Source organism: Sinohyriopsis cumingii, chromosome 11 (genome assembly GCF_028554795.1).
Source record: "Sinohyriopsis cumingii isolate HCF-2022 chromosome 11, ASM2855479v2, whole genome shotgun sequence".
NCBI lineage: Eukaryota > Metazoa > Mollusca > Bivalvia > Unionida > Unionidae > Sinohyriopsis > Sinohyriopsis cumingii.
This window is the reverse complement of record NC_142971.1, coordinates 111,565,059-111,589,384: the sequence shown is the minus strand read 5'-3', so window position 1 is coordinate 111,589,384 and position 24,326 is coordinate 111,565,059. Positions and strand designations below refer to the sequence as shown.

The 24,326-nt window shown below is 33.4% G+C and overlaps 1 protein-coding gene across 2 annotated transcripts; it reads left to right on the top strand.

The window, feature by feature from the left end:
* The first annotated feature begins 1,034 nt into the window (after positions 1–1,034).
* On the top strand, positions 1,035–23,666 carry LOC149789304 (serine/threonine-protein kinase nekl-2-like). 2 transcript variants are annotated; one of them, XR_016424351.1, is made up of 10 exons: positions 1,035–1,249; positions 4,038–4,310; positions 4,728–4,828; positions 5,437–5,536; positions 14,332–14,439; positions 15,382–15,775; positions 20,200–20,257; positions 21,346–21,436; positions 22,257–23,080; positions 23,128–23,666. XR_016424351.1 is itself a non-coding variant. In XM_089975508.1 (9 exons), the coding sequence occupies exons 1-9, from the start codon at positions 1,154–1,156 to the stop codon at positions 22,356–22,358; spliced, it is 1,323 nt and encodes a 440-aa protein (XP_089831634.1). In that variant the 5' UTR covers positions 1,035–1,153; the 3' UTR covers positions 22,359–23,666. The 2 variants fall into 2 exon arrangements, 1 of the variants encoding a protein (XP_089831634.1); XM_089975508.1 differs by having other exon boundaries at positions 22,257–23,666.
* The last annotated feature ends 660 nt before the right edge of the window (positions 23,667–24,326 follow it).

The following is a 24,326-nucleotide window of genomic DNA, read 5'->3' as shown; positions in this document are numbered from 1 at the left end:
TTCTTGGACACTCCTTTTAAACTTATCTTTGATATGGATTTCCAACTGAATTTTCTATCTGGAAAGTGGTCCGTTAGAACAGAAAGGAAAACATACACGAGGTTCAAAAGTATAGACTATACCACAGATTTTCATAAGGGCAGAAATATTTGGACATCACAAACAAATTAAGTGATTCTTTCTCGGTAGTTTACAAGTTTATTAAAGAACAAGATTAAATAACATTCTGTTTACATTTGATAAATACATTTCTACATTTCTTGCCAGAGTAACATTAACTCACTCAAAAACTACCGCAGACTTAGCTACAACCAGAATGTACATGTATATGTAATCCGAAATGAAGCAACACGTCAAAATTATAATTGTTAAATAGTCTCTATTTTTCTTGGGAGATGGAGGGGTTCGTTTGTGTAACACAGTCAGTCATAGTGTGATTATGATGATATTTTTAATTAGGTTTTATAAACGTTCTAAGACCGAATAGCCTATAGGGAAATACGAGGATATAACATTTCCTGAAGAAAACTGTATGTATATAATGTGCTAAACAGTATTTCGAAAACGAATGGATATTTTAAGTTGAAAGGAAGAAAAGTGCGACAGGACAACTATCTATTGTGGGATTTGCTCTGAGACATAAATATCAGTCCAGGGGCAACATTATATGTCGCCCGTCTCGGCAGAGACTCACGGGAGAAAAATAATTAAATAATCGACAGGGACTTCCTTCTCTCGGCCCAAACCCAAGCAAATATTCTAGTAAACGTTGTCATTAAACTTTAACAGACATGGATACGATTCATTACTCTTAAATATTTTACCTGTGTATAGATCTAGCCTTATTTATTACTTTATAATGCGCATCTAATTGAATTCTGATAACGGGTATGAAGTTAAATGCTGAGATTTGACCCTCCAGATCTTCCAAATTTCCAGTGCCTCGTAGGCCTATTGACGTGTATGTACTTCCCTTCTCAGTATATCTCTCCCGTAATATCCAGGTACAAACCCGATTTATATACAGAGGCGTCGCAATTGACTAGGTAAGATTGCAACAGGTCATTATTGCAGAACATTAGAGTAGAAATGAAGGCGACCCAAGCACTGAGCCCATTAAAAACATATGACGATTTAAAGGCTTACCTTTAGGATGGCAGTATATGGGAACTACAGACTCCAGGAGACCCTCGGTACAGGGACGTATGGAATTGTCCACAAGTGCAAAATAGTAGGCAGCAAAGATGGGGTACGTTTTGTTGTTTGTATAAATTCTTCTTTGTTCCGAATTTTTGTGAATCATTCAAATGTTATGTTGAATATTTGGAGCATAAGATTGCCTGTAAGCTGCCACATCGTGTCCTTTATATTCGATACTTTCTAAAAGGACTGTTTTTGAGTTTACTCTGATTTTGTTAACACGTCAAAACTGCGTTCCGTCTGCCATATCTAGTGGATTTTCTTGTTGCCATATCCAAGAATAAAAATCAACGTTCCTTACAAAAAGATAATAAAATTTGTTCTACTGATTTGTAAACTTGCATGCTTTGATTATTATATGGGATTTAGAAGAAAAAAAGCTGATGTTGGGTGGAGGTGTTTATGGCACTGGCGATATTCTTTGAAAAATATTTTTTGTCCATTGTGTCAAAGAGGGAAATTCAACGAGTATTTGATTTTATATATGAATGGTCATTTATGCTATTCTAACGTGAGTCTGAAGCTTTCAAATCTATATCTGTTATTACATGTTTATTGCGTACTTGATTTTTTAAAATCACGAGTAAAGAAGAATGGCGAAAATAAAATTGGATCGGCGACTCAAACTTCCTGCCATTTCTTAGCGATGACATGTTGTCCTGTTTGAGAGCCTTTATCAGTTATTGTGTCGCACTGTTAAAAAATCACAAATAAGTGTGTGTGTGTGTGTGTGTGTGTGTGTGTGTGTGTGTACATATGTTACATGATTATATCGATACGGGTTTGTCCCTGACCACTTACATGGATCGAATGCTTTACGAGAGAAGTTATTTTTTACAGCTTGGAATACCAGTGTTAAAGATACGACTTTTCTTCCACTATTATCGCTGATATTTCTAGCATTAAGAAAAAAAATTCTTTGTTACAGGTAAATTCTAATATACCAATATTATCAACATAAGGTAAATTCTGTTTTGGTTGTTGCTGTTTATACAAGAAAAGAACCGTTAACTCCGATATTACGACGCTTTATCTGATAAGCAACTGAATAAAAATACATCCGGGATCCAAAAGATTAGCAGGCCATGAATGTTTACCGATAACTTTTAAATTTTAAAATCAGACATATATATATATATATATATATATATATATATATATATATATATATATATATATATATATATATATATATATATATATATATATATAATTGGAATTCCATGTGGGATTAACCACAAATAGTGCTAAATATAGCTGTTGGCCTAGTTGTGGAACAGCGCATTTCTGTATTGGTATTCCCGAATAAAGCACACGAGGAGCACTGAAGGTAGAAAATCAATACCAGTGTTATGTTGAATAAATCTCAAGGCGATTGACTATAATCGGATAGTTTACACTATCCATTTATATCCGCTATATCATCGTGAAAGACATGGAAGATGACACAGACGTAACAATAGTTTTATCGGAGCAATTAAAGCGCTCGATGGTCGTAAATATAAAGACATCAACTTTAATATGTATGTATGGATAGATCTATACATGCATGTATGTGTATGTGGGTTTGGTGGTGTGGGGTGGGTGTCAACGGCACAGGTGCACGTAAAAATGATCACATACGAAATTATCTAGGCCACAGGCAATGATAATCAATAGTTGTATTTATAAAACTCATATACACCTCTCTGATAACATATACTGTTTTCTAACTTTTGTAAAATGGTTTGAGCTAAATAATGGAAGTGTTAACTCCTTAAATCTTTGTTCACACTTTTTGATGAATGGTCAAACATATAAGTCTATATATCAAACGTTCAATGTTATTGAAAATATGAGGCATTGGAATTACCAGCCGCTGATTTACAGGCATAACCAACGATTGAAAGTCAGCAAGTAACTTTAAACAGCTGCCATATGGAAAGAATGCCAGAGGAATTATATAATTTAATGAATCATGATTTTGTTATGATAAGATTTGATCAAAACCTTCTCATTTCTTGCTATGAGAAGGAATAACTCATAAGTTAAAAAATAGTTTTGCCCGTGGCGAGGGGGGGAGGGTTCAGGCTCTCTTAACAAAAGGTTATCACTCATGACGGTGTAGATACGGCTACATCTTTGGGGAATGGTGTACGTTGGGATATACTGTATAGAGACAAACTCTTTCTGATTATCATAGAACGAACTGATTTGCGCAAGCTTGTTCTCAATTTATACGCAATTGTGAACGTAATCTCATGGCCAAATATTGACACACATCTAGATACATGTGTTCGTTCACTTTGAATCAGAACGAGGCTGTCGTCTCTTCCCTTTGAAACCGTCCGTGTTTGAGTACGTCATCAGACAAACAATTCTGCCGCATCAGCTTGTTCGTTTCATGTGAATCTTATAGCTTACTCAATCACAGGGTATTTTAGGAATTCTCTGGTTCAGCAACTTACACAACTTACCGAGTGTAATGGTTGCTGACTTATCGATACATGAGAAATGTATAGTACAAGGGAGTTTTGCACTTGCTCGTAAGGGCGCAATCTTTATTAAAATAGTATATAGTAGTAATACAGAAATAAATAAAATTAATCTCAATATATTTGAGTGGAAAACTACTTTCAATATAATTTAATGAAAAATTATTTTTAGTACAATTTAGAGAAAATTTCAATCTTATTATTTTTACTCAAAAATTCTGTCCTAATAATTTTCGTCCCGGTCTGTCCCATTTCTGTCTTATATCATCTTTATTTTTTTCTGAAAAAATTAGACATAGGTATGCTTGTTTTGTTTATCTCATTATATAAGTAAACATAAAATTTCTTATCTTGACTCTACAGAAGACGTTCGCGGTCAAGCTAATCAAAGTCAGAGGGCTGAATCCGAAAGAGAAGGATAATTTAAACAGAGAGTTGAATCTGTTGAAAAGGGTTAAACATGAAAACATCGTCGAGATGATTGACTGTTTTCTTAGCGACGACCAATATCAAATGTGTATTGTAATGGAGTTTTGTGCCGGAGGCACTTTAAAACAGTACTTGGACAGAAAGGAAGGACCCATAAAAGAGGATAGGTGTCTGTGCATCCTACGGCAAATGTGTACGGCAGTGCAGGTTAGACTCTTTTTGCCCTAATTTTTGCAACAATGCAGATATATAAATAAACAAACAAATAAACAAAATCATGTGTTGAATTTATTTCTTTGTTTTTCATTTGCATACCACTTGCCAAGTTATGATACTAAAGTTGCAGTTTGACAATTAAAATATAACATAAATGATCCACGATTGGTGAATTAATATGATTCGAACAAAATGTAAACTCGTGTATATATAAAGTACATCATATAAGGAACAAATATTAATGTATCTATGCACGTAATGTGACTGTCGGACTGACTGACTGTATGCATGCATGCATGCATGTATGTATGTATGTATGTATGTATGTATGTATGTATGTAGTTATGTATGTATGCATGTGTGTGTGTATGTATTTAAAGATTTCTATATTTTATTTCTTTTCTTCAGTTTTTATATCAGGAAGCCATCATTCATAGAGATATAAAGACTACAAATGTGCTTTTAACCCAAGACAAAACTGTGAAACTTGCTGACTTTGGGGTTGCTAAGTATGTTTCTACCTTTACGTTTTTTTATTTATTACTGATGAATTTATCCCTCTTTTCCACAAATTTTGCTAATCCATAATTATTATTTTCACTCTTGACAGATTTACGTATCATTAATGAGACGAATAAGAAGCTGAAAAGAAAATATAATTTGCTATATAACTCTTTTATATGTATCATCAGAACAAGAAAGAATTGACACTATATTTAGCTAGATAACTGTGCCGGTTCAAAATTTTACAAAACGCTTAGAATGAAAACAACGAATAAGCTGTCGATAAGTAGACCTCTAAAATTAAAATCAATGCACAAGTTTTAAACTGTTTATTTCCAAATGACATAAGGCATAGTTTTACCCGTTAACTAAAAGTCGGTCATGCATAACAAATGAATGTTCCATATCACTGCAATTCTTTTATATAATAAGAATGATGATAGCAACAACACCAACAACAAAACAATAACAACAACAACAACAACAATAATAATAATAATAATAATAATAATAATAATAATAATAAAATTAAAATAATAATAATCATAATAATAAATTATTATTATTATTATTATTATTATTATTATTATTATTATTATTATTATTTTTACAGGCTCATGGATTGCCCCGAAATGATGAAGTTGACTTACTTTCTAGGAACACCAAACTACATGAGTCCAGAGATGGTTCTGGTACAGCTTTATGATTACAAGGTTTGTGCGTGCTTACATACATACATGCATACATATATATATATATATATATATATATATATACATATATATATATATATATATATATATATATATATATATATATATATATATATATATATATATATATAGAGAGAGAGAGAGAGAGAGAGAGAGAGAGAGAGAGAGAGAGAGAATTTAAAATCGTTTCACGAATCACTCTAGTTCTTGAGTCTTCCCTTAAACTGAACTTAATTTAGTTTTATTTTGTGTAATGCTCAACGTTGATATGGTTGTTTTTACTGTCATTATGATGTGTTCATGTCAAATTAGGTCACTCGTGGAATATTTTTTCCACTTTTCTTATTGATATATGAGAACAAATTGTCATAAATCAACATCGATATGACGCAATGTTACCATGTACAACATAACTCATCAAATGTCGTATGTCTGCGCAGATATGCATGACGATACTCTATTGTCTACTTTATTCAATATTTAGTCCTAAAAATTTTTATGTTATATATTTGGTTGTACTTCGAGTTCAACGTTACTGCTTGTTCAAGCACAGGGCCGTGTAGAGGATGTGGGGGCCCCGAGCATCATTCAGATCCCCCACCCCAAAAAAAAAAAAAATAAAAAAAAAAAATTAGCCAATTATAAGAAGTCCAGCTTTCTTTTGTTACAAGGTCATTTTTCTTGCACTTGTTTTTGCAAATTCCTCAATGATATAATGGAAATCAAGTTTTCGGGCTAATTCACACTCAATACTCAAAATGGCAAGATCACTAGTTCGTTCTTGTCCCATAGCTGAGCGCAAGAAATTCTTGATGAGTTTCAATTTACTGAAAGAACGCTCACTTGAGGCTTACTGGTATTGAAGAGAAAATACGCAGCGCCATCACTACATTTCTGAAGAGTTCACCAATCTTCAGTTCTGAAATCTTGCTCAACAGGTCAAATGGAGAAAGAGGTTTCTTACCAAAATTTGCTGCATGAATTTGTTTCATATGAAGCAATTCTTCACAGTTCAGTTTCAGTTACATCACATGAATATTTCTTCGAAAACTCAGAACAGGCACTCTTAATTTCATCTTTAGACTGTTTTTGAAACTCCCACGAGAAAGAGAATGTAGCAAAGATTATTTGATTGGCTGCGAAACGAACTGTAAGTCCACCAATAACTGAATTAATAATGTGATGAAAAAACATTTCTCCGAAAAGTTGTGTCTTTTTCTGATTCCATTTCCGTTGAATCGCGATATGTTCGTCGCCATCAACTTGTTCTCCGGCAAGATGTTTACGCTTCACTTTCCGATGGATTGGAAATTCAGAACTGATTTGTGCAGATACTACCACTGTTTTGGCTTCTTTCAAAATTGCTGGCCAGTCATCCCGAACAGATTTGAGGCGACTGATCAATGCCTCAATATTTTTCACCCGAACATCAATAGTTGCCTTTCTTGCCTGAATGACCTGGTTGCAGCGATCAGTCAATGTGAGGACTTTCATCCAAATGCCTGCCATGAGAACACATTTGAAGGAGTTCATATATTTTATGGCACCTTTCACATCAGTTCGTGTTTTTGCAGTCAGATTCAAGCTCTGAACTTCTTCCAAAGAGGCAATGATTCCACACAAGTGATTAGAGAAGGGGCGAATGCTATCAAGTCTCTCAGTCCATCGCGTCCCAGATTGCCCATTCAGAGACACACCATGCAGCTTCCTTTGTAATCTTTCCCAGCTTTGTAGACTAGCAGAGAAGATGGTATACACAGTTTGAACAATTCCAAAGAAGGTCTCAGCATCTGTGCAGCTTGAGGCAGCATTCAGACCACACAAATTCAATGAATGACAGCCACATGGTGAGAATATAGAAAATGGGTTCTTCTTTAGGAAAATTGCTTGAACACCTTTTTACTTTCCTGACATGTTGGCCCCATTGTCATAGCCTTGGCCACGGCAGTCCTAAAAGCGAGTTTTCAAAGTTTCCAAAGTCTCCAGGACTAATCTAGCAATATCAGATCCAGTCTTTTTTGCACAATCTGCAAAGATCAAAAACCGCTCTTCGATGGAAAATTTCCCAAGTTCTTCATGTACGCATCGTATGACAAAAGTAGTTTGTTCAGTATGACTCACATCAGGGGTGGCATCAACCATAATTAAGAACTACTTTGCAGATTCACTCTTCAACGATTCGTCTCCGAACTTCAGCAGCACAGAGTCCAATGAATTCATTTTGAGAACGATTTCTCAGCAGTATTTCCATATTTCCGTTTTTAAATACGGTACACGTAAATTATTTTCAATTTGGAAGACATCGGCAGATCACCGCTCACAGGTCATTTTCATGCAAAATATATGCCTGACGACTGACGTTTCAGACCAAGAGAAAGTGACGAACTGACGAAGTCATATAAAACTCACGTCAGTCAAGTGAGTCTCATTACCGGTAGAAACTATATAGCTGAATGATTCAACCCGTCATCCCACTTCCTTATTTTCTTTCTTTTCCTGTCTCACATTGTCATTAGTTACATCGTGCTGTAGTGCATGTTATAACTGGTTCTCTTTTTTATTTAAAAAAAAAGAGGAAAAAAAGACGCAAGTTTTCGGCCGGCAGAATTTGCCGTGTTTGACTGCGTGTGGGGGCCCCCTTGGGCCCCGAGCAAATTGCTCGGGTATCTCGGCCTCTGCACGGCCCTGTTCAAGCAGTTAGTATTAATTATTCGGTTCGGCTCCGATGTTGGGGTAAAGGTGATGTCAGTATAACATATGACTGGTGGAGACCGTAATGCTCGAACAGACAAGCAAATTTTAAAATCTAAATTATTAAATTTGTCATTGATAATCGAAAGGAACATATGAGATCGACCCAATATACACACAATCATACATAAACGCATGCACACACGCGCACACACACACTAATTAAAGGTGATCATTTAATTTACGGTGTATACGTTTTGGCCTGCATGTGTTTATTGGAATTTAACATTTTGGACGATTTGGGACGGTGCTAGGATTTATGAAGATTTAACAGTAGATTTTGGGATGGTATGAAGTCTAAATGAATTTAACATAAGAATTGGATTGGTGTGGTAGTCAGTGAAAATTTATTATTTTTCTGTATAGTGTTATTTACATCTATATTAGATCCATTATTTTCAAAATAATAACTTTTGTAAGGGTCGTTTAGTTAATGATATTTCTAATGACAAATCGTAATAATGGTTTCATACTGTAAGACGTGTAATGTATCAAAAAGTAAATTGCTTCACTCATAAGTTTCAAGGTTGAGATGTACTGTATTAGTTTAGATAAATATCACATGATCCAACAAGGACATTAGTTCTTGTGAATGGAGGCAGAGTGGTTTCATACGTTACAAATACAAAATCAGTCACTCAGGACTCAGTATGACAGACCGATACCTATTCTGACAAACAACACTTGTTCTCATTTAACATACTCTTATTGTGAGCACTTACTATGATTCAAGTATAGCGTTCCAAACGGACTAGCACCTGTTTTTACTCTCCAACACCCATTTTGATTGAGGAATACATATTTTGACTAACGATCACCTCCTGTGACTGATCAAGAAGTTACTGTGACTTACCAATATATATTGTGAGCCCAACATCAATTTTTCACTGGCCAACAATATTTTCACTGTGCATGACCTATTTAGAGTGACCATCACACATTCTGACCGACCAGAACCTATACTGATTGACTAACGTCTTTTGTGACTGCCCAACACATATTCTTACTGGCAGACACCATTTCTGGGTGATAAATATTATATAATTATTACTGACCTAAGTCTTTTGTGAAGAAATTACCTATTCGGACTAATTAACTCTCATTCCGAATGATAATTTCCAATTCTGACTCACTACCTATCTAACACAGACAACACCTATTCTGACTGACCAACATCTGTTTTCTCTGACGATCACCTATTCTTACTGATCAAAACATATTTGACTCACCATCACTTACCCCCACTAATCAACACCTATTCTTCGTGATCAACACCTTATGCGACTGATCAGCACCTATTCCGACTGACCGAAGCCTATTCTGACTAATCAAAACTATTCTGACTAAACAAAGACTAGTTTTACTGGCCTTTACCTTATGTAGTCGATCAATACCTATTCTGATTGAGCAACGCCTATTCCGACTGACAAGATCTAGTATGACCGACTAACACCGTTTCTAACAATAATGCCCATGATGCTAACGATGTGGTTTGCCATGGGTCACACTGTTAAATACTCTTTAGAAGGAAAGCCTGATTACAGCTGACTTTATTCCATAAAAAATGCAAATTTCTACCCTATAAATTGAGTGTATAGTGTTATGTACTTTTATATTAAATGAATTGGGAGTTAAATTTACTTATGAAGAAGGAAAAGAATCATTGCTTTCCTTGAATTCAATAAAAATAAGAAAAGCAATGGCTGGTGGTAGGATCTCTCTCTCTCTCTCTCTCTCTCTTTCTCTATCTCTCCAGACAAGCACTTGTTATTATACTTGTTCTTACAAATAAACAAATTGCACTTTACGGTATAACCGTCTTAGGTCAAGATCATATGGATTGAGCACGATGAATCAGTCCCCCAACCCCTAAACCTGTATTTGCATGTTGCGTTATTTAGGATCCTATCTTCCCTTCTTATGAAACATTGCAGATTTATCAGATACGTCACTAAAAACTTTGTATTTCTCGCAAGTCTTTAAGGGGTCTTTGGTGATCTGTACAACAAATTCAAGTTTTAGCAACTTGTAAATCGATGCTGAATTATATAACCCTGTCTCCTGTTCCCTTTTCGATTTACTGCACTATGTCAGATTATAATCAGCTATTCCACTAATACTGAGGAAAAAATTACATGCGATTTCACTCATTCGAAAATTATTTTTTTATGGTAATGTGATTGAAGGATCTGTACAGTTGTCATGTGACCGTCATATGAAGAACATTCAACAACTCATCAAAGTACAAGCTGGAGAGAGTATTTGACAATGTTTTGAGTCAAAAATTGGATTATAGCGTCAGGATCCCTCCGTCCGTTTGTAAATTTGACACATGTCGAACTGTGATAATAGTCAAACGACGTGATTTGCATTACGTGACAGTCCAAGGACAAATATACATACCCTCCAGTATCATTTACATTACTCGAAATTGATTTCAATGCGCGTCGCAATCAGTCTCAATGCGCATTATGTAGTGGTGTTCAACGTTCTAGACTGTTATGTATATTTGATTTAATTTATATCTGATTTAATTGTTTGTAAGTTTTAAAAAATTTCTATTTTTTTGAATTTCATTATATGTCAAAATAATGTAGTTCTGTTTACTAGGAACTCGTACTTTTTCAGAAAATTGTTCGACCTTGACTATTCATTTTTGTAAACACATAAGGATAACCTGGTTCTCGAACTTAATTCAAATTTAGTAACATTCACCTCAACAAGTTCTTTTTAATTTTATTTTTATTGTGGAAAGAATAAGGGTCAGATCGAGGCTGTACTGGATAAGTGACCCTAGGCTTGAAAATAGTTTTAGTGAAGTAAACAACTTTTATTCTTAGAGTAAAATGATTAGTTTTTGTCAGGGTCATGCTAAGAGCATGTGATGTAAACATGATTACGTGACCCTTATACGGGTACGCATTCTGCGTCTCAAAATTACTTTATAACCATTGTTTTAGAGAAATAATCTCAGTCTGGGCTTAAAACCTTTATGTCAAGTCGTTTCCTTCTGTTGAAGCCAATTTTCGAGTTATATGTTAATTTTTCTTCAGATTATTTTGAGTATAAAAGATTAATTCCTTTCTCTGGAAATATTTGTGTGCTCATATAGAATTATTGAACAAAGACATTTCTTAAAAAAATTATTTGGATTTCCAAAACCGGACGAGTATTTCGTGTTTCTACAAAGTACTGTAGACAACAGCATTGAACAGGATACATCATACATCATCGCCTTCCATCTTGGATTCTTCGTCGGGACTCGAACTTGAATTCATTGAAATATTTTATTATTAGGACTTCTAAAATTTTATTCGTGGATTATTCTTGGAATTTTTTGGATTTGATTCTTAAAACCGTAAGTTCATATATTTTCATTTTTACAGTACTTTTCCAGGGAAATAAATAATTTGTTATATTTTTCAAAGCTTGTTGTTTTCATTCATTCTTATGTTACTGTTTATTCGAGCCTAAACACGTGACAAGACATTAATCCTAAGTATAACTGTTGGCTGAGCAATTGGTGTCTCCAGAAGTTAATTATGCGCATGACGATGCCACTCATGCTAATTTTCATACTCAGCACTTTATTCTACTGACAGTGAAGTGTAGACTTCATGAGCGTTGCCAATAAGCACGCTTTTAACAGTAAAGTCCAATGCTTATAACAGAAAAGTCCAATGCTCTCTTAGCCATTTAATGTTTTCAGCAATTATTTCAAAGTGAAGAAAGTATTTATCAACTTCGTTTTCCTGAAAAAGGAATACAAACCTAATATTTCTGGTAATATGAAAACCTGAACCTGTGTGTAACTGGTGGGAGAGAGTACTCCGCCAGCTAGTTCTAATTATTTATAATTTTAATGTATTTTCTCTTTCCTCTTCTTCTCTCACTCTGTCTCGTCGATCATTCTCTCTGCATTAGCGTTTCCTTTTACTTTCTCTTAATGCGCATTTCACTATTTTCTTCTGCTATTTTTCCTCTGTCTGAATTTGAATCTCTCTCTCTCTCTCTCTCTCTCTCTCTCTGCATCCGCAGTTCCATCATTTCTTTATGAAGCTGAAGCTTTCCAAACTTTATTTATATTTGTTGGTGAAACTGCTATTCCGATAATTTCCTATCAAAAGCTGATACAGACTTACTAATCAATTTCAAAACACATTTATCAAAAAAAATTCCTTTTCTAACAAATACTGAATTAAAACGTTCTTTATCTCTTGCTTTGTTAAAGGAGTATTTGCTTCAGAAAGATCATTAAGTCTGACAAGGTCAACCATATCATCCTTTTTTATAGAATCTAATCTTCTCTTGGTAAGATTTACAATAAGAAGCTCTTGATTTTAGTTGACTTTGTGAATGCCTGCTAACTTCACTAAATATTTCTCAAATGTGTGAATTAAAAATCAGTTTCACGGAACATGAGAATTCCGAAACAAAGTCAATTCAAATTTCAAAGGCAATTTTAATTGTTCTGAAATGTTTTAAAGAGATACAAATTCCAAACGATCCACCAATTTATGTTTCTGTTATCTTCCTTGCCATAGAGCGCAAGTTTCCAAAGCCTACATACCTTTAGCAGCAAAAAGTTACAAGATTCGTACGAAAGTTGGAAAGGGTAACGTGAACTGTTATATATAGTTAATTTATAGAGTGTGATTGACTTTTGTCCGTGATTGAGGGTTGAGCCTTTGCCTATGGGATTTTGGTCATATTGGCTACTGAGATTTGAATTCAAAGATGCACCTTTTTATGAGCTTAGAATGTTCTGGAAAATAACTTGTTTACATTTGGTGGAAGCTTCCATAGGAAATTTGGGTTTTCCTAAATTATTTTTTGCGTCGCAAGTCAAGTGTATATTTTTATAGCTGATTTGGTAAACAATAATTCATTCCTGTCTTATTATCTGTCTCTGAAAATATTTATAGTTGTCTTGAGATATTTTTAGAGGAATTATTTATTTAAATTATTAGTGGGAATTACAAAGTGATCAGTGACTTTTGGAACTCAAAGGCTAATTTAGGATTATGGTGAATTTATTCAAAGATATTTCGGATTACATCATAGGTATATCAAGAAGTTCAACACTACTGGCACATCAGGACATTCAAGACCATTCGAATTCCTTTGGATAATTTTATATTCTTGAGGAATATTCTATATTCTTGGACATTACGAAAGGATATTTGGGATTATATTGGGATTTAGTTTATCAATAATTTAAAGTGTCTTTGAAATTTTCACTTTGTATTTTAGGGAAATTATTTGTTGGTTGAATTATACCTAAATTGCTGGTTTCGCTTCTTTCTGTTACATGTTTAGGCCCAGAGCAGTGACACGATAGCATTACTATTGTTAAATTCACATAGGGTTCTATACCCTCTCAGACATAACGTAAAACGAAATTGGGTCTATACTATACTATACTGATATTCGTGATTTTAACTTTTCATGAGAGGCGGACAGGGACGCTATAAACTGCTAACGTTATTTTTTTTTTATAGAATGTTATGAACCGTTAATGTACAATTGTCACAGATACCCGTACTGGTCTAAATAATTTTGTTAAATTCACATGGGTTCCATACACCATTACACACTAGTGTCATTTTCCCATAGACCCCTCACCATTCCATGATGCGTTAATGTTAGGCACCCATACCGTGCACATTTTTACCGTAATGTCAAATTATTATACACGCCCTACAGTCTCAAATGTTTTGCAATGCTAAATTCCCATAAACCCCTATATTACTCAAAGATTTAATATAAAAAAAAACATATTCATCTGATTTTACATTTCTTTTTCTCTTGTATTGACTTTTTTCACTAACACAGGATGAAAGGACATAAAATACTTCTTACGAATCTGAAACCTTTTTAAAACATGAAGGTTATGATCCTATATTTGTAGTTAGTTGCGAGAGGTCTTGCGTATGGTAAAATCATCTTCCTTGACCATGTTATTGTATTTCTTGTTTATTTCATTTACACCGTGGTCTTGTTAAACGCCGGTAATCCTTCTTTGTTACATCTCCATATTACAGCTGGACATGTGGGGAATAGGCATTTGCCTGTACGAAATGATGACAAAGAAATTATTGTTTGACGTTCAGTCTCTACCAGAACTTAAGGAAAAAATGATCAAGTATAAGGTAAATTAAGCATAGAGCTTTCAATAATTCATATTCTAAACTGAAGATATAATAAAGCAAACCTAATATATTGGAACCTGTATATTCATTTACATTCGGATGATGTGTGTTACGAATTAAAAGCTCGTAATATCCCGTATGTAACCATGTACATTTTCGTAGTTTCATTTGCGCTCTAGCATACTCTGAGGGCAGAAAAAAGGAATATTGAAATATCGACATAACGGTATCGTTCTTTCCAAAAATGAAACAATTTACCCTGTGACTTCACGACTTAATGATAATCAAGCACAACATCACACAGAAGGATACCTTATCATATAAAGACCACTATTCACACATGAATAAAATCGATTATTTGTGTACGAAAAACAATCATCTGATTTTGTTAAATATGGCTTAGATTACAACGATTAAGCATGTCAAATATTGATTAGTTAATACGCTCTGTATCTCGTATGTTCTAGCTGCTTCCTATCTTAATGACGAAAGGAAGATGAAATATACATTAGATCAAATAGTTTATTCTTAATGCTAGATACTTTATATCAAATATTTGACTCTTAATGTTAGATACTTTATATCAAATATTTGACTCTTAATGCTAGATCTACGCATTTGATCCTAGGCCTGGTATTCTTTTAAGTTTCTCAACATTTTGAATTTTAACATTTTAAGAGATAGCAAGGGGCTATGAAAGTGGAGCATGGATGCACATGGAAGAGTTATAACCGACCCCTACGCCCTAAAAATAAGGTTTTAAAAAATTCTTAAAAAAGAAAAATTACAATTTTTTCTTCGGTTTATAAATTGTACTCTCGGTCTTGTATAGCGTTCAGTCTACTCAAAATAATGAATCGTACATCATGTTTTGATCTACTTGGTAAATACTGTTAGTTTCTATGCATTGTGGCACTTGAAGAAATGTTTTGTACAATGTAGGAACCAGATACAAGTAACTTACCATACTCGAAGGAATTAGTAGCGTTGTTGAAACAATTACTTCGTAAAGAAAGCATCCAAAGACCCACTCCAGTCGAAATGCTTCTCTGGATTAAGAATGTTCCTCAGAAGAAGTTTACAACAGCTCCTGCAAGCGATGATGCAGCTACTAGGAACTCCCTGCAAAACTCTCAAAGACAAGACAGCGTGCAAAGGACGAATGCAACACTGCATATTCCTCATGTTCCTCCCAGAGATCCATACGACCCAAATACACCACAATGCGCGAAACAATTGGACAAAAATAGTCGGACTTTGCCATCCACGTGGGAGACTGATGAAGACAAATGTGAAACAAGTGGTTACGAAAGTGACCAGGGAAAAATGAAACAACGTAAGTAATGCACATGCATATTTGTAAGTATCTATGAATTCGTGCATGAATTGATGAATGTTATGTCTTTATACATACAGGTTTAGATTTCACATACAAGCATAGCAGCATCCTACTACATTGTGGAGACATTTTGTATGTTGATTCAATATTGTAATGATATGAACATTATTGCTTGGGATAGTATGGGATCTATGGGAAATGAACACTAGTTGCTATTGCCGTAAGTCATTAACTCATTTTGAAGGAATGAATAGGCTTACAAAAGTCGCTTAAGATAGATTCAGGACGGTCAACTACATTATCGTTATAAAAAATTAACATTATTAAGTATAGCATAATCATGCAACCTTTGTGGAGGTAAATTAACATTAGTTTAAATACTGACTTACTACAAATATGATATATCAGCAAATGCAATATATATATATATATATATATATATATATATATATATATATATATATATATATATATATATATATATATATATATATATCTGTGTGTGTCTGTGTGTGTGTTCCAAATTACTGCTGCAGTCATACTTAGATTTACTACTAGAACTGTAGCAAGGCCTTGTCGCCGTGTCGTGTTAGAAGAGGCACCACGTGCACCACCGGCACTGGGGCAACGGTATTGCGAACACATCTGATTTGAATTCTTTTGAAATAAAATAATGGCACAAAGGTGCATTGTATATATTCAACACTATTCAGACAGGTGATATATTTCATGAATTTTATGTATAAAAAATAAGCCTGCAGGTATCTATAGATACTTTCCTATGTTTGCACGGGATAAAAAATGTCACCCAAGCTACTTGTGTCACAAATTAATATAGAGGAGGATATAAATCCTGATTTATTATTTTCGAGCATCAAAATGATTCTGGATTATTCATCAGTGTTTCAGAAATGATGCAGTTTGAGGAAGAACTGCACTATTGTTAGATCTGAGGAAACATGCAAACATGTGGTTGCCCAAATTAGCAGTACAACTTGAAGATCTCCTTTACAGTACCCGTGGGAGATATCGTATATTTCACATGGGGATTTTTTTTGCAATGATTTAGAGAAAAGGAAATGAAAAAGAAAAACAGAATTTTTGAAAGCAAAGTTCAGTTAAGAGGGCACGTGTTCACTCTCTAAATAAAATAAATGTATTCGATTGAAACATATGAATAGTACAATTTGATAACATTTGAAAATCACTAACAAGTTGGAAAGAGGACGGAAGAAACTTTGAAAATTGTTGACAACAAAAGTACATGTTTAGACGCTTTTCGTTTGGGTTTCCAGAACACATGAAGACAATTTTATCGCATATAATTTATTCTCTGGATGTCGTCATACAATTTAAAATTCCTCAAGTCGGAGATCTTACAGAATAAGACAAAGAGTGGTATATATGAATCTATTCTTAGATCAAAAGAGTCGAGCTGCTTACACAAATATCAATCAACTGTGGGAAGAAGTTAGTCGCTATCAAAAAATAATTAATGTGCAGAATTGAGAACAGTTAACTTAACAGACTGTCTACATATTACAAAAGTAAGTGAGAAAAGTTTACATGCAGGACTTATTTAGTCACAGGATGTCCAGTGGAAGGTAGAGATTGTTGACATGCGAGCATATGAAATACAATTGATTTGACAGTGCTATATGTCTTCTCAAAATTCGTAAGCGCTGAAAATATGAAAATGACAAAAAGTGAGGACATACAGATAATTTTTGAGACACTTCTTTTTTAAAAAAAAGAAGAGAAAACCTGAAAAGATATACTTTGGTGAAGAAAAAAAGAGTTTATGACAAGTATATTACGGATCTGATGGAACATAAAAGGTTCCGAACACTTTGAATGTACTTAGACAAAAGACACGTATTTAGTTGAATGATTAATCAGAACCATAGAGATTTATATTTGCAAATGTTTCAATGAGCCGAAACCATATGCGACGTGCAAATCGCCTACTTTGAAAACATTTACCTCCGTTTCAACGGCTCTTCTTAAAACCACAAATTTATGATTTCAAAGTCACTCAAATTACTCACGGTATTGATTAAAACATTTTGAACAGAGTGACATCATATCTTACAATTTACCAGATTAAATCGGAGATCAATGACAGCTAAAGCTAAGCATTGACAAGAGAACTTGAAGAGTAGGTATATTCACAAATACAATCTCAAGGATCATGTTTGTTAATGTATCTTGCTCGACAAATTGAACACGGATCGAATCCTTTAAAAAGCTATAATCAAGCCAATTTTTGATATATTTTTAACAGTATAATAATTATATACTAATTTACAAGGAATGTGCAGATGATGACGTAATTTACAAGGGAGACTACACTATGCTAGCACAGAAAATATTATGTCTAATTTGGTGATACAAAAGACGCTTTAAAAAAATGGAATATAATTATTTTTGTTGGATTTCACGATACAGTACAAAAGAGAACACAGAAATAAATACAGCTTGGAACAAAATGACACCATGGTTTTAACGGCTTAATGCTTTGCTGGTAATTGTTAAGGAAAATGTGCTGTTTATAAATGTGTACACTAAACAATATGACATCTAGTATTAAGTTAATCTCATTGTAGAAATATGTAAGGTACGTGAGTAAAGAGTATGTAAAGGCAATCTCTATATATTCTTGTATATTTTAAAGAAATATCCTGCAGCCCCATTAGACTGAAAATGATGGACACTGTATACATTTTACGGGATGAAATGCGTTAAATCTCATGACTTTATCAATGTAGATTATTCCAACAAATTTCGAATTTGAACCCATACACAGTCGATTTCCTTATACAAGTTTGTTTTGAATGTCTGAAATTACCCTTGAGGATAAAATGATTATGGTTATAGTAATAACGTAACAAAGGAAAATATTCTCTGTTACGATATATTCAGTTACTGGAGAAATTTATAAGTAACAAGACAAATCTACATAAAATGAATTGGACATAATTCATATGGTGAATTTGCTTTCGAGCTGAAATAATCAACTTTAATATCTCTGAATCACTTCAGAATTATTATATTACTAAAGATAATGTTTTCTCATATCCTTGCACCCATTTCATACATTGCTTTACAACTAACCACTTGACCCAATTTTCCCAATAAATCAGTTAAACTTGAACCAAATACTCAATCAGAGCAAACAGAGGTGCTCTATTGAAATATAAATAAATATATATATATATATATATATATATATATATATATATATATATATATATATATATATATATATATATATATATATATATATATATATATATATTAAATAGATTATGTTGTCCTATGTCGGATTTTACTGCCGGATAAGTTCATTTTGTATGACAAACATGTTTACGTGACATTTAGATCTACCTGACCAATTTCATTGTATCTGAGTTCAGGTCAATAGTTTCTCACCTTTGAACAATCAGGTCGCCTGACGTTTGAGTGGCTGGCTGTAAAAGGACATGGCCTTGTTTAAAAGCTATAATGATTTTGGAAAAGAACTTATGACCTTCATACTGGTTCTGAATTGTCATATTCAGTTATAATTTAAAGGGATTTATTTGTTTCAATTATTCATTGGAATTACAAGATGCTTATAAACTTCATGAATAAGAAACTATTATGGAATTACTGTGAATTCACGTAAAGAAGTTTTGGATTATATCATTGTGATACATCAATATATATCAATATTATTCAATGTTATTGGTACATCAGTAAACTAGAGTGGATTTAATCGGAACACCAATGGAACTCATTTAGAATACTCTGTACTTTTGTACTTAGGTAGAACCTCAGAAGCTCACTGCCTTAATTAATATGAACATTTATTTGCTCGCAGAATTGTAACAAATGAAATTATCGATTCAAACAACAAATCTTTTCCCGAAGGGAAAATGCCTTTGTAATAATTTAATTTGAATTGATGGTTCAGTATATATTTTCCCTTTGTGTAAAATACCCAAGTTTGACTCGACCTGTAATTTAGTAGTGCAGTTTTCAAGAGCGTTGTTATTTGAATTTCAAGAACCTTTTTGACATACTTATTTAGTATTTTAAATTTCCTAAATTTGTCCTATTTCTATAAAAGAACAGAATATTAATCTAGTTCAATGACATGTCACTCATCTTCAACCTATGCTACTAGACAGTCGAAGTTATATCACCAATTTGGATAGGAAGAAATTTTCAAAGTTTATCATTACTTAGAAAAAAGTATACTTTGGACTGTTTAATACATTGAAAATGTAAAAGGTTAATAATAGTTGCTACATCTGCTTTAACTATGTACTAATATTATTTGTTGAACTCTTATCACATAGAAAAGGAAGAATAGACATAATAATTTGACATTTATCTTTACTTTGGTCTTAAATAATAATTTCGATTGTGTATTGCAGGAAGAAGAGTAAGGAGTCCAAAGAAGAGAAACAGTGCCAGCCCCAGTACCCACTTCAGGTGGTATTGATGAGCATCTACGGAAGTATTATATCAATGAAAAGAAATCAGCCTGACAACAAAAACAACAATAACAACAACAACAACAACAAAACAAACAAACAAACAAAACAACAACAAAAACACTTAAAAATTCACCAATTACAGCCGTATCATCTGAAATGAGATTCTAATCCGGCAGCATATTCGTAGTTGCAAAGATATTACTAACAATAAGTAGAGATCTTAGTCTTAAGGGGTTGACGACTTTTGCAGACCATTTTTACAGTCCTTGCTTAGAGAAGAAAATATATTTTCATGGTCCTCTTGCGTGTCTAATTCACGCCAATTTTATGTCCGTATAAAACTGGAATCGTTCGTCAAGCTCAGATGTTCGACCATAGTGCATGAAAACATGACTTAACGCAAAACGCATCCATACAGACAGACGATCGGACCGGCAAAAGTAACATCATACACAAGTTCTAATTTGTGGTCGGCAGAATTATATTAGAACAATTTTAGAATTTGAAAAAGCCCTATAAATAACATTTTCTGATGATTTATCTTTAATTTTCCTAAGTCTTACGGAAAAAATAACTTTTGTTAAATAAATTCTCTCGAGTTCTTTGTACATGACGCAATAATTACAGTTATGTGAAAATACAATATCGTACATTTTCACAGATTTTTTTAACGTGCATTGTAATGTAGCGGCGTCAATCGAAATGCACCTTCTAAAATGACTGAATTTGATTTATTTGGCATGAGCCATTTGTAGTATGGAAGGAGAATTTTTTTGAGAATTATTCGTATGATCTAATTCCTGTATAAAAGCATTCATTCAAAACAACATTTTTCCACTGAGTATAGTAGATTAGAAGCATCCGCCCATGAAACAGATTCTGGTCTCTGACCCTTTTCAAAGGAAACAAATTGCAAAATTGTATAAATTATAAACCTACAATATAAACTGTACATTACGAAGTATGAAGTGTATATGTAAATAATAACATCGTGCAGGTATTATCTTTCCAAAATGATTATAATAGTTCGCATAAAGTGAACATTAAAATAAATTGTTACCTAATTCATTCTTTCAATCACAGGTATTTTACTGATGAATTGGGTGATAAGATGGCAGACGAGATGAACGATATCGTGCGACAAACTCTTGATACGCCTGATCATGAGTTCTTGGTAAGTGTGACACCTGCACAATTATAAATCATTCGTCGAAATGAAAGAAGAATCTAATCATGAAGGTGTTTGCACTTTAACGAAAACGGGGGACCATTTAAATATGTATAATTGTAACATCCAGAGGAATTTCGGAATATGAGAACACGAATTTCAGCCATCTATTCAGTATGCATAAACATCATGCTTACATACATGCATATACATTGCGTGAGTGTCTATGTAATTTCTAAAATGGATCTCTGTTTTATACGGTTTTGCACATAAGATAACATTGCAAAGCAGAGTTCTAATAGTCGTCCATAGGACGACGACACCAACTATACGATAAATAGATAAGTATGTTCCATTATTCCAGCAAGTAAAGTAGGAGGAAAGACTGAGTTGCATACTTTCAAGAATTACAACGTCATGAATTGTTCTAATTTACACTGTCTGGAAATAAGGTTTCATATGCTTTATATGAAAGGCATATGTAGCATTTATGTTTACGAGTTTCATATCTCTCTCAGTAATCGTTTTTATGTAGTTTGAGGGATTTCATAATTGCATGGAAGACACACAATTTGAAAATTATTTGTAACAGCTTGGATCGTATTGTGATGAGAGAGAGAAGTGTAATATTTTTTTGTTAATATTGTATTTTGCTTTATTTGGTTAGTTGATATTTCATATTTGAGATGTGAGGCAGAAAACAATGACATCTTCAAAAGTATTGCATAGACTAAATTACATGTAAATATTTGTGTTAAACATTCTAATCATTAGACTGATATTTGATTGGTCAAGGAATAACACTTTTTTCTTACACTTTTATCAGGCAACCCTTGAGCAGTTGGTGGGAACAGAAATAATAGACAGATACAAGAAAGACATTTTAAATTGGCGGAAGGCTCTAAAGCCTTGGAAAAATGCTAATTGAGTTGTAATCATCTTGAATACAGTGTTGTTTTTGGTGCAAACGAGGCATTTTGTGATGGAGGATAGAAGCGCTGGATGAGATATGCTATTGTAAGATTTGCCATCGTCTGAAACCCCGATACCGTTGTAAACACAGCCTCCCACAAAGCACCAAGTAAATGTGCTAAAAACAAACTCTATTTAGAATGCTCTGCATTCACTATTTTGACAAAAATAGAAAGTCATCAGATGAAACAATATTTGTGTTAAAGCATTTATAGTACATATCTAATATTCAATAACATTTTTAAACACTTTAAGCATTTTTTTTGTACCGCGGGCATTTGAATGCTTCTTTATAATGCTTAATTCTTTAGTACACATTTCCATATTGTCAATTACTATATATACCAAATGGCTTTGATAAGTATAATAATTCTCTTGAAGATTTAAAAGTACAAAAGTGATGATACGCACGTGTATATTTCATATTTATATCATATAATGTAGAAATGCATGCCTACCATTCAAACCTTTGACTTCCAAAGCAAGTTTTGTGATTGTAATTGGTAGATTTATTAGTGCGAGGTTGCTGCTACTCGTTTCTATGATGTCACCTTCTCCTGACAGATGTTTGTTACTAGCGTATTCAGTTGTACCTCAAAGTTTTTCTTTTACCTGCCAGATACATTTTCTACGATTATTCATTAATGAGGTACCATATTTACATGTAGGCATGTATACGTCAGGAATGAGATATGTGATTTACATGTAGGCATGCTTATGCGTAGGTCAGGAATAAGGTACGATATTTACATGTCGGCGTGTTTATATTTATGTACCAGTTCAGGTACGAGGTATGCGGTTTTGTATATAATCATGTTTATGTAAAGGCGTATTTATTTTTAGTTCAGGAATGAAGTTGGAAATTTTCGTGTATGCATGAATATATGTACTTTAAAAAGGTGCATGAGATTAGCAAAATAAATTTTTTATGTTGACAGTAAGTTGATCTAAATCTGACTCCATTTTTCATTATTTGTTTTCCTTGCCATTTTATTGTACTTTGAATTATTGCATTTATTATCCCCCTGAAACATTATATTTCGTATACTCTTCATTTACGATAATTTTACTTCCTGTTTCTCGGTGAGGCTTATAGTACACATAAGTTGTGCCAATCATAGATCTACATCATTGTTAGTGGCCAGTTAGTATATATATATATATATGTACATGACTAGATTCACTTGCATAAAACAAACACGCATTAGGCCATTTAGGCTATTTTTCTTTTCATTTTTGGAATAAAATATCTTTACAAGTTCTACATATTGTCAGTTTTATTTTTTTAATCGCAGTACTGAATCGATCGATCTCTCTTTGTAGCTCTTATATATATATATATATATATATATATATATATATATATATATATATATATATATATATATATATATATATACCTGTGTGTAGACGCTCAAAATCCAATATTAAAGAACAATCTCTGTTCTAGAGACGCTCATTCCTTCGTTGCCACATGTGGTCTTTAACGACAATTGCCACCGTATTGTTCATTTGTCTATCAGCCTGATCCGGTGTAATTTGCTCCTTGTCAAATAATTATCTTGATGTTCGCGACCTCCCGCACCAGAGATGGACAATCCAACCTCTTAGGCTACTGAAGCGATACAGAAATTGGACTACCATGTTGTTAAACCTTTGTTGACAATTTTTGGTGAATACACCAATATAAACGAGACGTTGGATTTCAAACCTTAGATTATCAGGCATAATACACTACTGAACTCCCAAATAAGTGAAAGAGCCGCCTGAGGAAAAGGAATAGATAATTCAGTGAATCTTTCTTTTCGTCTCGGTTTTTGTGTTAGATGATTTCAATTTATTGTGCGGGAAATACGATATTTGTATGCTTATTATGTTTATCTAATTGTATGGTTTTACAGATAAGGTTAAACAAATTAGTTGA